Source organism: Mesoplodon mirus, assembly GCF_964341445.2.
Source record: "Mesoplodon mirus genome assembly, chromosome: 11".
In the NCBI taxonomy this organism is placed as follows: domain Eukaryota; kingdom Metazoa; phylum Chordata; class Mammalia; order Artiodactyla; family Ziphiidae; genus Mesoplodon; species Mesoplodon mirus.
The window spans coordinates 82,389,890-82,404,502 of record NC_138987.1 but is presented as its reverse complement, the minus strand read 5'-3'; the positions used below and the strand labels follow the sequence as shown (position 1 = coordinate 82,404,502).

Sequence of the window (14,613 nt, the reverse complement as noted above, 5' to 3'; positions counted from 1 at the left end):
ATAGCCCATGTTGAATTCAGCAGGAGGTCATCAGTGACTTAACTCCCTAAACGATCAACAATCCCCAGAGATATTGGAGAGATGGGGGTTTCACATGTTGCGAGAAGGATAATGAGTCCTTGAGAACATTTAGGGAGTTGACAATTTACACAAATATAAGGTGTTAATTGAAGCAGTAATGTGCACAAAAATATAGAAGGGAGAGACATCATGTAACCAGAAATCAACTAGAAGACTTAACACACCTTAGATTTCACTTGAGATTTCAAACTATAGGGGAGTAAGAGCCATCGTGGGATCTTGAACTGTAATGTGTTTAATTTTCACTTCGTAGATTTTCACTTTGGCAAAACTAATAGGACAGCTTTAGAAAAGCATATTGGTCAATCTTATTAGGACATTTTTCAAAAGTCTTTAAAATTAAAATATCTCCCTATCCCCCGTGAAGTTTTTACCTGAAAATTTTATAAAACATAGGTTTAGAATAGCTCAAGCCAACTTTTCAATTTAGGTTCATACCTCCCATCCTTTCCCTTAATAAGATACCTTCCTCACTTTCTGAGACCGCTCCTTGAACAATTTCCCAATAGCATATTTTCATAATGAATATTGACAATATGCCATTTATTAGCTAGGGAACATGAATTACATTGTACAGGTTGATATTGCCTTAACACTGAATTTTTGGGCAGGGTCGGGGGGAACTGTTACACAGGCCATGGCTGCCTTCTCTGAGTATTTGTATACTTTGTTCTAACAGTAGGTGATGAAGGTGAGAAGCATTTTAAGAGGCCCATGCTGACCACAGAGACAGACCTTTACTCAAGCCAAAGCTCAGTGTAATCAACCACCATATTTGCTTAATGATTTTTAGATTTTTTTTTTTTTTTTTTTTTGCGGTACGCGGGCCTCTCACTGTTGTGGCCTCTCCCGTTGTGGAGCACAGGCTCCGGACGCGCAGGCTCAGCGGCCATGGCTCACAGGCCCAGCTGCTCCGCAGCATGTGGGATCTTCCTGGACTGGGGCACGAACCCGTGTCCCCTGCCTCGGCAGGCAGACTCTCAACCACTGCGCCACCAGGGAAGCCCAATTTTTAGGTTTTATAATGTACGTGTATAGCTAGAAATGCTCTACTCCATATTTGTTTTTTTCTCATTGAAAAGTTTTTTTTTTTTTTTAAAGCCAGTCTTATAAAAAGCAAATTTGGAAAAGTTGAGGTTTCTTAGAAAAATAACTGCTGTATTATAGTGGGATAAATTCGATCTCTATATGTCACCGTCCAATGTACTGCCAGATTCCAACGGAGAATCTGGAATTGCTATTTCCCTTCTATAACATATGGGAGCAAGTTCAAACACTTGGCCCCAGAACACAAAGCTCATGATTTGGTTCACTCTACTTTTCTTGCCTCATTTCCTTGTTCCTTCTTTTATTCCATCTTCTAAATGCACACCAATATGAATGACCATTTTTCAGAGCCACCCAGAGGCTTCCATTTATTTTCTGTGTGTGATCAGCTTCCTTTTCTCCATTTGCTCGAACCATCTTCACTTGATTCTTAAAATCAGCTCCATGGCACCTATCTGGTATTCTTCATTCTCCAAGGAACACACAAGATTTTATATTTAGCTTTATTGTAGTGCTTCTTTGATTCTTTATTTTATTACAAGTATCTTTTCCACTGGTCTATGACTCCCATAAAAGCACAAATTATATTTTGAAAAATTCCACTGCTTAGCATATAATAGATGCTCCAAAAAATTAGTGATTAAGAATGCATGACAGGGAAAAATAAGTTTGCAAAATACAAACTCAACAGACAACTACAAGCCCTTCAAGACATGTCTCCAGCTAATCCACGTAGATTTTAGTGATTTAAGGAAGAGAGGGAAAGGTTAAGGGGTTCCTGAAAGGTGGTTCTAGAAATTAAGAGGAAATTTATAATCTCTAGAGCCAATTATTGCTTCAGGGCAATATTTCAGATATCCCTTGTTTCAGGTAAGCTGACAATATACCCCCAATAAAGGTAAGGTCACAGTTTCTTGCCTGTTTTGTTGGGATTCTTTGAAACATCAGGATTCACCAGCTGAATGATGGTGAATTGGGGATGTCTTAATTTTCCAAGATTGGGGCAGACATGCTCAGTTAAGATTAAAAGGGAAAGATCAAGTTAAAAAGAAGTATTTTTTTTTCTTGGTGATTTATACATAGTTTTTTTTTAACATCTTTATTGGAGTATAATTGCTTTACAATGGTGTGTTAGTTTCTGCTGTATAACAAAGTGAATCAGCTATATGTATACATACATTCCCATATCTCCTCCCTCTTGCGTCTCCCTCCCACCCTCCCTACCCCACCCTCCTAGGTGGTCACAAAGCACCGAGCTGATCTCCCTGTGTGTTGATTCTTCCAATCCAAGAAATGGTATATCTCTCCATCTGTTTGTATCATCTTTAATTTCTTTCATCAGTGTCTCATAGTTTTCTGCATACAGGCGTTGTGGTCGGAAAAGATACTTGATACGATTTCAATTTTCTTAAATTTACCAAGGCTTGATTTGCGACCCAAGATATGATCTATCCTGGCGAATGTTCATAATGGTTGTTTTAAAATAAGGCCTCCTATAGAGAAGTGGTGTCTATGCCCCCTCCCCTTGAGTATGGGCTCTATAACTGCTTGACTAACAGAACATGGCAGAAGGATGCTGTGTCATTTTCTGCATCCAGATCTTGAGAAATTGGTAGCTTCCACTTATGTTTCTTAGGACACTCACTCTTGGAACCTAAGTAACTTGTGTGAGGAAGCCCAAGCTGCCTTGTGGAGAGCAGTCAGCACCAATTTTCCTGCCATGTGAATGAACCATCTTGGGAATGGATGTCTTCCCCATCCCACCCCAGTCCCCGAGTCCCTTGTGGTCCCCCTGTTTTCAACAGAGCAGGAAGTATGAGACACAAGCTTGGAAAGCAGTTCCTATGGTACTTCTGCTCATGGTACAAGGTTCCTCCTTCTAGACCTCAAGTTATTATTGGTTGACTAATATAAATGTAATGTATAATTCAGGCAGAAGGTAATATTATTAGTCACCTTTGCAATCTGTGGATATTAAGGCAGAATTTGGCTGCCTGGCAATCCTGTTGGCCTCTTACTTAGAGAACCTTTTCCCCTCTTTCTCAAGACCACAGTACAGACACAAACACAACCTATTTAGAACAGACAATACTGTTTTCAAACGATTCCAAAAGTTTTACATTTCTCATGCTGTGGTAAAATATAAGCAACAGGCTTATATAAAATTTCATGGTATTCAACATGCTGAAACTGTTTTTAGCCTAAGAAAAATAAAATATTAGGAAAAATAAAACTCCTCTAAAAATAAAATTTCTATTGCATCTGTTTTGTCTTGTAATGTATTCCAAAGAATATGGCTATGCTATGGATATGTCTATATAGATATATTTCAAGTCAGTATTTTTGTAAACATAGATAATTGAGTGGTAACCATTTATATTATCTGAGCACAAAGTTGTATCGCTACCATGCATTTTAAAACTTACTCAGATGGCTAGATTCTAAAGCCTCCTCTACTTGGCCTTGGCATTAAGTGCCAAGGGTAGGAGTTTATCCCCGAAAAGAACTCTAGCCCTGATACTGATCTGAAAATTTGGATTCCTCTACAAAGCTCTTTGGCAATTAACCAAAAATACTTCAACATATGAACAGTGTTTATCCTTTCACAATTTCTTTCACTATTTCATGCCAAAATAATAAAGTGTGCGTGTGTGTGTGTGTGAGAGAGAGAGAGAGAGACAGATAGAGAGAGAGAGAGAGAGAGAGAGACAGAGGAAAAGTGCTGAGGTAGAGCTTAAAATGTTCACCTATTTTGGGGTGTATTCAGTGGTAGGTAAAGTTTTGGGTTTATTTTCATTGTAATTCATGTAGTTCGTCTATCTCTAGGTGAATTTGTTTCCCTAAACAGTGAATATTATTATTATTTTTTTAACATCTTTATTGGAGTACAACCGCCCCACAATGGTGTGTTAGTTTCTGCCCTACAACAAGGTGAATCAACTATACATACACATACATCCCCATATCTCTTCCCTCCCGTATCTCTCTCCCACCCTCTCCATTCCACCAACCCTCTAGGTGGTCACAAAGCACCAAGCTGATCTCCCTGTGCTATACGGCCGCTTCCCACTAGCTAGCTATTTTACATTTGGTAGTGTATATATGTCAGTGCCACTCTCTCACTTTGTCCCAGCTTACCCTTCCCCCTCCCCGTGTCCTCAAGTCCATTCTCTACATCTGCATCTTTATTCCTGTCCTGCCCCTAGGTTCTTCAGAACCAAGTGAATATTATTTAACAATGATCATTACTCGGATGTTTTATGAAATAACCCTCACTACTCCTGTAAGATGATTATAAGCAGAGTGCTGCTGCCAAATTGCAGAGGCAACAAAGAAGTAGCAAATTTCTGGGACCATGAGATAAAGCTCACTGCTGTCTAAGGCTGCTGAAGCCTAAATGATCAATCTTATACCTTTCCTTCAGAAACTTAGGAAAACAAAATGCTCCAAACCCACATTCTTTCTTTGTAATCCCTGAATAGTCTTGCCTGAGTATTACCACTTAGGTAGTTAATGACTTTTACCAGCAGAGGTAGGTCATTCTTCCCCTTCCTATACTGTTCTAGAGAGACTGATAGCCCTTGAGCAGGAAGATAGTTGAGGCTTGTGCTAGAACACTCCATGGTGATGTCACTGATAAGAAATCTACCGCACTGAGCATTTATTTCTCTTTTTCTTGCAAGAGCAAAAGGTTATACACTTTCTGAGAGTTCGCTTCACAAAAACAAGCAATACTTAAATGCACCATATTTTTGGTTATACACTTTCTGAGAGTTTGCTTCACAAAAACAAACAATACTTAAATGCATCATATTTTTGACCACCCAGAGAGGAAGCGTTCTTACAGAAGAGCTCAGAGGGGCTATTGTTATTGATGAAGTGTCAATGAATCAGATACATAGATGAAATTCTTCTGAAGCTACACAATCTTCAAATATAAGGAAGACTATTTGAGCTGAAATATGTTTTGGATTAGGAAACCTCTCCTCATTCGAGGGAAGTAATTGGAAACACCTGAGGCTCACATGCCATTTCTTTTATGTGTTTCTATCACAAATCTTTGAGGGAAGGAGGTTGGGAGGGATGCCTGCACGGGTGAGGTCGCTTATTGGCTTTAGTTCCCAGAGCCCTTTGGGTTGTACATTTATACTCCCAACTTGAACATGATAATCACAAATGGAGGCAGCTGGAAGAGATTATGAACCATGAAATAAGTTAACTTTGATTGTACACTCTCGGATGCTCTTGTTGTCTCCTCAAATACCGTGACTACACAGTTTCTATGGTAACTATGAAAAAGAAGAGCCTACACAATTTAGCCAACGTTTGACTCAAAGATCATACATAATGGTTCAAAGTGGCATAAGGTGTTATTGAGAGTTGTCTGAAAAGGTAGAAGTCTACTCCTAAGTGTCCAAAGACTAAAGAAATAATCAGTGTGGCTTGGTGACTAGAAAATATTTGTGCTTCATCATTATGCGTGGGTTAAATGTGAACCCTTTTTATCTCAAGCCAAAAAGCATATGACAAATTATTTTGTCAAGAAATAGAACTCTTCTCAGATGCATTAGACTGGCATATGGCTCTTCTTCCATCTTGGAAATACTTATCTGATTTTACTAGAGTTTTGTTTATTTACCATTTTAACTATTTTTAAGTGCATTCACAATATTGTGCACTATTTCCAGAACTTTTTCATCATCCTGAACAGAGGTCCTGTGCCCCTTGAACAACAACTGCCCATTCTCCTCTTGCTGACGCCTGGTGAAAGCCATTGTACTTTCCACTTCTATGAATTTGCCTATTCTAAGTACCTCAGAAAAATGGAATCCGGATATTTGTCCTTTTGTGTCTGGCTTATTTCACTTAGCATAATATTTTCAAGGTTTACCCATGTTGTAGCATATATTAGCATTTTATTTTTTTACTGGATGAATAACATTCTGTTGTGAGTATATACCATATTTTAAAAATCCATTCATCTGCGGATGGACACTTGGGTTGTTTGCACCTTTTGTCTCCTATGAATAATGTTGCTATTAATATTGGTATACGTATATGTTTGAGTTCCTTGGCACATGACTTTTTAAAAATAAAGTATTTTTGGCCCTTGATATTTGGATATAATAAAACAAAACTCAATGATCACCACTAATGATCATTTTTTGGGTTATTTTACGTTTATTTTTTTAAACAGGGTATATCGGGGGAAGGTCCTCACTTTGCTTGCTCCATCTCACCTTCCAAGACTGTATATGCCCCATCTTCCTGCATATGTTATATAAATAAACAGAAATTAAATTAAATGAAGCTGGGCTACCAGGTATCGACAGGATTTGTTCTCAGAAACTGAAGCAATCATACCTTCTGCCTATAAAGAGGGACAACATTAAAAATGAGCAAGTTCATTAGTTTTTCAGCTTCTATACTCTTGATGGATATAGAATAAGATCTCCAAAGACTAAGAAGTGAGATTGTAAAAAAAAAAGTAGCTCTATCAGATTATTTACTTAAAACACTCTTGGCATTTCCTATCTGTGGGATTTTGTACCTAGTATCACGAGGTGGAAGAGATTATTTTGGCTGAATTTGAGTTGCATGTAGGCAGGTTTAAAAACTCCCAACTAGTTACCCCATAGAAACTTCATCTATTACTTCCAGCCATTAGGAAGCCAGATTAACGCATGCTTTTGGGAGACAGATTCCAAGTGTAGAGGATCAGACCACAAGATTCAGAATTCCTGAAACATGTGCTTTTGGAAAATGCATCTGCAGAAATGGCAGAAGTTGTCGACCTAACAGCTGGGCAGGGTATAAAAGACTGAAATTAGTGACTAGGAAACTTCATGTGCATAAAATGAAAACAGTGATGGTTTTGCTTTTGACCAATGTTTTTCTTCATAACAGCCTAGAAAACAAATGTTTTAACTTGTCCACAAACTCTCCTGCTTTAAGAAATGGTTACAGGAAAATCCTGAGGAATTATCTTTTCTAAAGGAAACTGTGTTCTCGCTTGCTGCTGGCTTCCTCTCCTGTGTGGAAGGCAGGCTGCGTCATGTCAGGCATCCTTGTGTTGTTCTCTAGACTTGGATATTATTGTCCTGAACAAAAGATAAAATAGCAATGCATGATGAAATATAGTACAAACTGTAAGTATGTTGAAATTGTCATAGCAATATAAAGTAGAGATGATTAGTCTTTCCTTCTCATTAATCTTAAATTAAGACCAGGAAATAGCAGATCTAGATCATACTCATGGATGGGGGACAATAACAGGAGGGAGGAAATTATTCGCTGATGCCTCACCTTTTGCCAGGGTGAAAGGATTATTCATTTTGCTCTCCTTCTAACTCAACTCTGTAACTTGTGTGCTTGTTCAGGTTACAGTTCTTGTGCTGATTTGTGATGTGCAGGATTTTTTGACTCCTAAGCAGTGTAGCTATTTCACTAACTGGTCATGGATACTATTTACTTCTGGTCTTAAATACGAAGATCAAAATGATTCTGAGACAACCAGCTTAATGACTTGTTTCTAAATGTTCACACCCTTCATTTCCTTCTTGGTGGTACTTAAGTAGTACCTAATTATCTTTGCCATTGAATATCTAAGATGTGCCCCAGATTTAAAATATATCAGGTAACATGCACACAAATGTAATAAAGAAGAGAAAGTTTTGTTTCTCTGTTTGCAATTGCTTGAGTCTCCTCTAGGAGACTTAGCAGGAGACTCCTCAGCCTGAGATGTTTATGTTCTACCGTCCTCTGTGGAAATGGAGCTGGAGACATCTGCATGGGCATGTAGTTTCCTTTAAACTATGGAATACTTCTGACCCAGCATGGTGAAAAGTCTAGATTGCAGGTCTTTTTATTCCTCCCGTACAACCTAGCCATGGCACAGTAAGGTGAGGCTGGGAAGACAGAGAACAGGGTAGCTGACAGACTTTGAAGGAAAGAAGTTATAGGAAACAACTATTCATGAAATTTCAACTGACTGAAGAATTTTGGAAATAGACCAATTTGAGGGCAGAGAGGAGAAAGCTATTAGTACATATATGGAAGGAATATATAACAAAATACAGATAGAAAACACTGACATCAGAAAATTTAATCATTACACTTTCAAAACTCCTTTAGCAAGGTTTCATATTAAAAAGTATTAAATATTAGTCCTCCTTTCTATGCTGTTAAATACTGACTCTTAAAACTCACTATTTATGAGTTAAATACTCACTCATAAAAACTGTCCCCAGGATGAGAAATTATTATGGAAGGTTCTTGTCAGGGTCCTAAGGAAGTTTCAGTGAAAGGCTAGAAGAACACCCCATGTTTGAGTTGTCCAATTTGGTCCATTCAGAACAATAAGTATTGTGTGAACACATATCAGTTCATGGAAGGATGCTATCACTGGTACTTTATTAGGAGTCCTAATACAATACACGAGAGTATCTCGTAAGTGTAAGAACTTTTGCCAATTGTGAACTCAATATCCCATGCTTGCAATTTTGGTGCTGTCTTCCCAGGTCCTAATCAACTGCGTCCTCTTGAAGACGGTGCTGGTGATATGTAACAAGTCCCACTTCTGCCCCTGATCCTTCTTCCCTCTTTATTCTGTATCCTAGATTGCTCATGTCTCCTAGCAATCTGAGAGTTCATGTGGCAGGTGGGACATGATGTGGCCTTGCTAGAGTTCTCTACTCTAACCTGTGGAAAGTTCTGTTTCTGCAGCATTCTGTGGCATTACCCATCTGCACTGCCCATTAGTCAGACAGCAGAACTCTCACACATTCCTCACAAAGAACTAAGCAAAGAGAGCGTTTGAGAGCTGTGACTCCAAGTGCAATGGCATGGAGTTATTCAATTGTAGCATAGACATGTGATTAGCAGTTAAAGAATCTAGAGATTGAACTTTGATTTTCTGTGTTTGTACCAATAATTGACATTCTTAACAGCAATTTTGGAAATAGGACTTGAATCTTTTTTGGTGTATGGAGAAGTCTTAAGATTCTCATGATAGCCAACTCCTTTTTTGTAGCTCAAGACAATCTTTATTTATTTATTTATTTATTTTTGGTTGCATTGGGTCTTCATTGCTGCACGCGGGCTTTCTTCAGTTGCGGCGAGTGGGGGCTACTCTTCATTGTGTGAGCTTCTTATTGAGGTGGATTGTCTTGTTGTGGAGCACGGGCTCTAGGCGCGCGGGCTTCAGTAGTTGTGGCAAGTGGGCTCTAGAGCGCAGGCTCAGTAGTTGTGGCGCACAGGCTTAGTTGCTCCGCGGCATGTGGGATCTTCCCGGACCAGGGCTCGAACACATGTGCCCTACATTGGCAGGCGGATTCTTAACCACTGCACCACCAGGGAAGTCCCAATCAAGACAATCTTAATACTTGATTAGCAGAGTGATGTGGAAGAGTGTTGGCATTAGGCTAAGATTCTAGTCTTCACTTTGCCAGTCACTATCTAAGTGACTTTAGGAAAGTCACTGAATCTCACTGAGCTGAAGTTTCTTCAGCCATAAAAGGGAGATAATATCAGCCCTACTTACCTCATAGGTTCAAACTAGATAATGTGAAAACCGTGAAATCCTGTACAAATGTGTAACAATACAAGTCACCAAGGAATGGTCGTGAATATCATTGAGAACTGACTGATGACTTTGTCTCTGAACAGTTTTTCATGAACAGATATACCAGACTCAGGAGCTGACTGTAATACAGAAATTATTCACTGACAAATGAAGTAAAACTTTGCTCCTAGTAAAGACCTCAGAAATATTCTGAGAGCACACTGATGGTCCATCCTAAAGATGTCACCAGATGGGGATGGAGGCTCTGAGAAGACAAAAGTAAGGCATCCAAGGAACCTAGAAATTTTCAAAACAGAGTGGATAAAAAAAAAAAAATCAGAACTACCAAAGAATCTCCCACAGAGAGTTTCAGTGAACAAATCTGTGACCATGGTAGTTAAGCAGAATAATGACTGAGGAAGACCAACAGAGGCTAAAAACTTTTGCCAAAATTATGTTATTCAATATCCTATGAGAGGATTCAGAACATTTTTTTCCAACCCAAACCAACAACAACAAAAAATCCTAGTTTATGTGTATAATAAAACTCAACTGCACATTCAGTATTCAGTATAATTCCCTTCTGGCTACAAAAGTGAAGGGTAATTGAATTGTAGAAGGGCTGGTTGCTAATGTCTATGGCAGATTTCAGATCCCATCCTTTGCATTTCAACAACATGCTGCTCAGGGCTATGCCAACTGGAAGAAATGGACCTAGGTACAGATAAAACTCTAAGACTTCTGGGAGCAGAGATTATATCAATGGAGGCCAAGGCTGGATTCTTCAGCTTTTTTTTTTTTTTTTTTTTTTTTTTTTTTGCGGTACGCGGGCCTCTCACTGTTGTGGCCTCTCCCGTTGCGGAGCACAGGCTCCGGACGCGCAGGCTCAGCGGCCAGGGCTCACGGGCCCAGCCGCTCCGTGGCATGTGGGATCTTTCTGGAGCGGGGCACGAACCCGTGTCCCCTGCATCGGCAGGCGGACTCTCAACCACTGCACCACCAGGGAAGCCCTCTTCAGCTTTTTGCAATTAAAAAATCTTTAGTTTAATTTTGGCCCTGTGGTTGATTACTAGGTGAATTTTGGTAACTTGTCTCTACAGACTTCTGTTTCTTTTGCTCTAAAATGAAGTAGCCGTAATAAACCCCTTTACAGTCCCAATGTTCTACGAGAAGTGTCTGAGAAGAAAGGTTCTCAGAAGAATAGGAAGAGGTAGCCATCACATGTTTAAGAGTTTGGAAGCTCAAGGATAATAAGGCTGTAGAAATGGAGAGAGTGGGCTTGTAAAAAAGTAGGTAACCTTTAGAAAAATAGATGTTGATTAGGAAAAACCTAGGAAGAGACAAGCTGAAAGAAATTGAACAGCTGAGCAATCAGAGAAAACTGGAAAGGTTGGTACACAGACATGGGTAGCTAGTGGGACCATGCAAGGCCAGCAGGTTATGTAGAGAAGTAAAGTCACTTCTGCCAGCAGAGTTTAGAATACTAACAAGTTGGGGATCAGGTGGCTGTTACTTTATTCTTAAATCAAGGAGTGAATCTAAAGCTTAGAAAAGAAAAGAGCAAGAAGACATATAAGTAGGTTAGTCATGGACTAGGGCAACAAAGGATGTCAACTAGAGAAGAACACTGACCAAAAGGATTCCTTGACCAAAAATCACCTTGTCATCAGCACTTTGGGGAAGAGTTAAACACAACCACTTACAAAACAGAAAGCCATTGAAATCTTCCTGAATTACTTAGATGTTGATGTCAGCATGAAAAAGATGAGGCAATGTAAGAAGTGACTGATTAAATGATGCAAAGTCATCTATCAACTGAGTAGCAGAGGCCAGAGTTCTTAATCTTCCCTTTCCTCACCATTTAAAAGACACACAACTAGAGAGCTTCTGCAGTCTCTTTAACCAGAATAACTTCTGTTATGCTATTAATAATCTGTTGCTCATAGGAATTAAAATGCACTGGTATAGTTGTAAAATTGATTTTTTAGTATTTGAAGTGACTCTGGATTTCAGTCACTCTTACTTGTCCATCAACAAGGATAGGATGAGGATATAGGGCAAAAAGTGAAGATGTGATACTTCTTTGTTTCCCATTCTTAAAAAGTTTATCATACACCAGAGACGACAAAAACTGATGGTTCCAAAAGCAACATAAATATTTAACAGAAAACTAATCACTACAGGATATATGAGAACAATCCATGTTCTGATGGCTCTTAAAGATGTATCTACAAATTATTTTAGTCATTAGTTTTCTGCAAAGAAGGCAAATTTGCAATATCTTTATATACTTACCTTTAAAAGTTGAATTGACTGCCTATTGCTTTTGTAACTCAGACGTCCTGTTTTTCCTTGATCTCTGCAAACCCAAAAAGGAGGGTGGGAGGTGGTTAGGGCGATGGGCAGGATCCAGTCCTATATGCCAAGCATTGATTTTTTGCATTAAAACAAACCATGGAATAAACTAACAACAAAAGGATTATCTTTCATTTGAAGAAGAAATCTAAGGTTTAAGGATAGTATATAATGGTAACTTGAACTAAATGGTTTAAATACCACTTGAAAAGTATTATTTGATGATTAAGTCCAAGTTTTCAATGAGTCATGTTAAAAGGAAACATAAATTTCAAGATATAATTAATTAAAACTTTGAGAGAAGAAATATCTGGAAGATATATTTTTTAAAACTGAAGTCGCAGAATAATTTTACCAGCCTGTAAAATTCCTCAAATGCTTTCTACAATTCCAGCAGCCGCAATGATGAAGTAGCTAGTGAAGGGAGGTACAGGAATAAGGCTTCATCAAGAGGGATATACAAGGAGATGTGTGGACAGAAGCAGACACCGCCTAGCCGGCCAATTTAGGCGGCTCTACTCTGGTGATGAATGAGGTGACTGATTCACCACCAGGGTAGAGTGGTGGCTTCCCTAACTTCCATATATTTAGGCAGGGATTGAAAGTCACTTTGTTGAAATAGAATTCCTACATTAAAAAAAAATGTATCACACTGAAATAGTGCTGGATGGATGACCACAAGTACAAATTACTTCCAACCCAGTGATGAGATGTTATTTTATTCTTGTAAAATATGAAAGGAAAGAAAAATAATATTCTAGGTACAGACAACAATGAGCTCCTCTGGAAAAAACCACTACAGGAAAGCTCTTCAGTTCTACCCAATTTTCTCTGTGAGCTCAGAAGAAGAACTATCAAGTAAAATTGCTAGTATTTGCTTACAAAGAAACAATATCCAGAAGCTGGATGTGAAAATGTGATTGGCAAGGAAGAGTAACAAAAGTGTAGGGTGTTTCTAGTTAACACAGTGTTTCCCTCAGCCACTAATAGGGTTCTAAATCCAATGAATCAGGATGCTGCTTGGCACATCACAGGGTAAAATTTCTGAATAGTGAGTTATGGACCTGGAATATAAACAGGCTTCTAAGATATTTTCCTTACATAGGCAGTGGTTTAGATAGAACAATCTGGTCATCACTTCTCATCTTCTGGAGCAATTTGTTGGCCTGAAACTGATTAAATATTTTATGTGTGTCCTTCCAGACTGACTAGCCTGAGGATGAAAGTTTTGAATTGCAACCTGAAAACGAGTTCTTCAGCAAAGTACTGTATTTTAGAGCTAAAAACACTTATAGAAAATTCCCGTCTATAATTTCTGTAAGTTTAATGATGGGATTATCACTGGTAGTGGTGTTTGTTTCCATTTCAGAGGTGATGGTAATTATTTGGGATTATTTGAGCCTCAAATATTTAACACTTAGTAACTTTAATCTGAATACTTTGACTTCCTAAAATAGTATTTTTTTTACTTGTGTGAAGAAATGGATCATTAATGACATATTTCCATAAATGAGATTATAATCTTTCATACCTTTAAAATACTTTTGTTTTGTAATGTTGAAATGTTTTGAAATAAAAGACCTAGTCATGAAGTTACACAATCATTCTGTCATTAAGACTAATATCTTGTCAATGGAACAGGATAGAAAGCCCAGAGATAAACTCACGCACATATGGTCACCTTATCTTTGATAAAGGTGGCAAGAATATACAATGGAGAAAAGACAGCCTCTTCAATAAGTGGTGCTGGGAAAACTGGACAGCTACATGTAAAAGTATGAAATTAGAACACTCCCTGACACCATACACAAAAATAAACTCAAAATGGATTAAAGACCTAAATGTAAGGCCAGACACTATCAAACTCTTAGAGGAAAACATAGGCAGAACACTCTATGATATAAATCACAGCAAGATCCTTTTTGACCCACCTCCTAGAGAAATGGAAATAAAACCAAAAATAAACAAATGAGACCAAATGAAACTTAAAAGCTTTTGCACAGCAAAGGAAACCATAAATAAGACCAAAAGACAACCCTCAGAATGGGAGAAAATATTTGCAAATGAAGCAACTGACAAAGGATTAATCTCCAAGATTTACAAGCAGCTCATGCAGCTCAATATCAAAAAAACAAACAACCCAATCCAAAAATGGGCAGAAGACCTAAATGGACATTTCTCCAAAGAAGATCTACAGATTGCCAACAAACACATGAAAGAATACTCAACATCATTAATCATTAGAGAAATGCAAATCAAAACTACAATGAGATATCATCTCACACCGATCAGAATGGCCATCATCAAAAAATCTAGAAACAATAAATGCTGGAGAGGGTGTGGAGAAAAGGGAACACTCTTGCACTGTTGGTGGGAATGTAAATTGATACAGCCACTATGGAGAACAGTATGGAGGTTCCCTAAAACCTAAAAATAGAACTACCATATGACCCAGCAATCCCACTACTGGGCATATACCCTGAGGAAACCATAATTCAAAAAGAGTCATGTACCAAAATGTTCATTGCAGCTCTATTTACAATAGCCAGGACATGGAAGCAACCTAA

At 38.4% G+C, this 14,613-nt stretch overlaps 1 protein-coding gene across 1 annotated transcript in view; it reads right to left on the bottom strand.

The window, feature by feature from the left end:
* Positions 1–6,308: 6,308 nt before the first annotated feature.
* LMNTD1 (lamin tail domain containing 1) overlaps positions 6,309–14,613 on the bottom strand; it is a 54,814-nt gene continuing 46,509 nt past the window's right edge. The window contains exons 8-9 of the mRNA XM_082635260.1: positions 11,987–12,050; positions 6,309–7,229 (exon numbers count right to left, since the gene is read on the bottom strand). Coding sequence (XP_082491386.1) covers positions 7,209–7,229; positions 11,987–12,050 — 85 coding nt within the window. The 3' untranslated portion in view covers positions 6,309–7,208. The remainder of the gene's footprint in view (positions 7,230–11,986; positions 12,051–14,613) is intronic.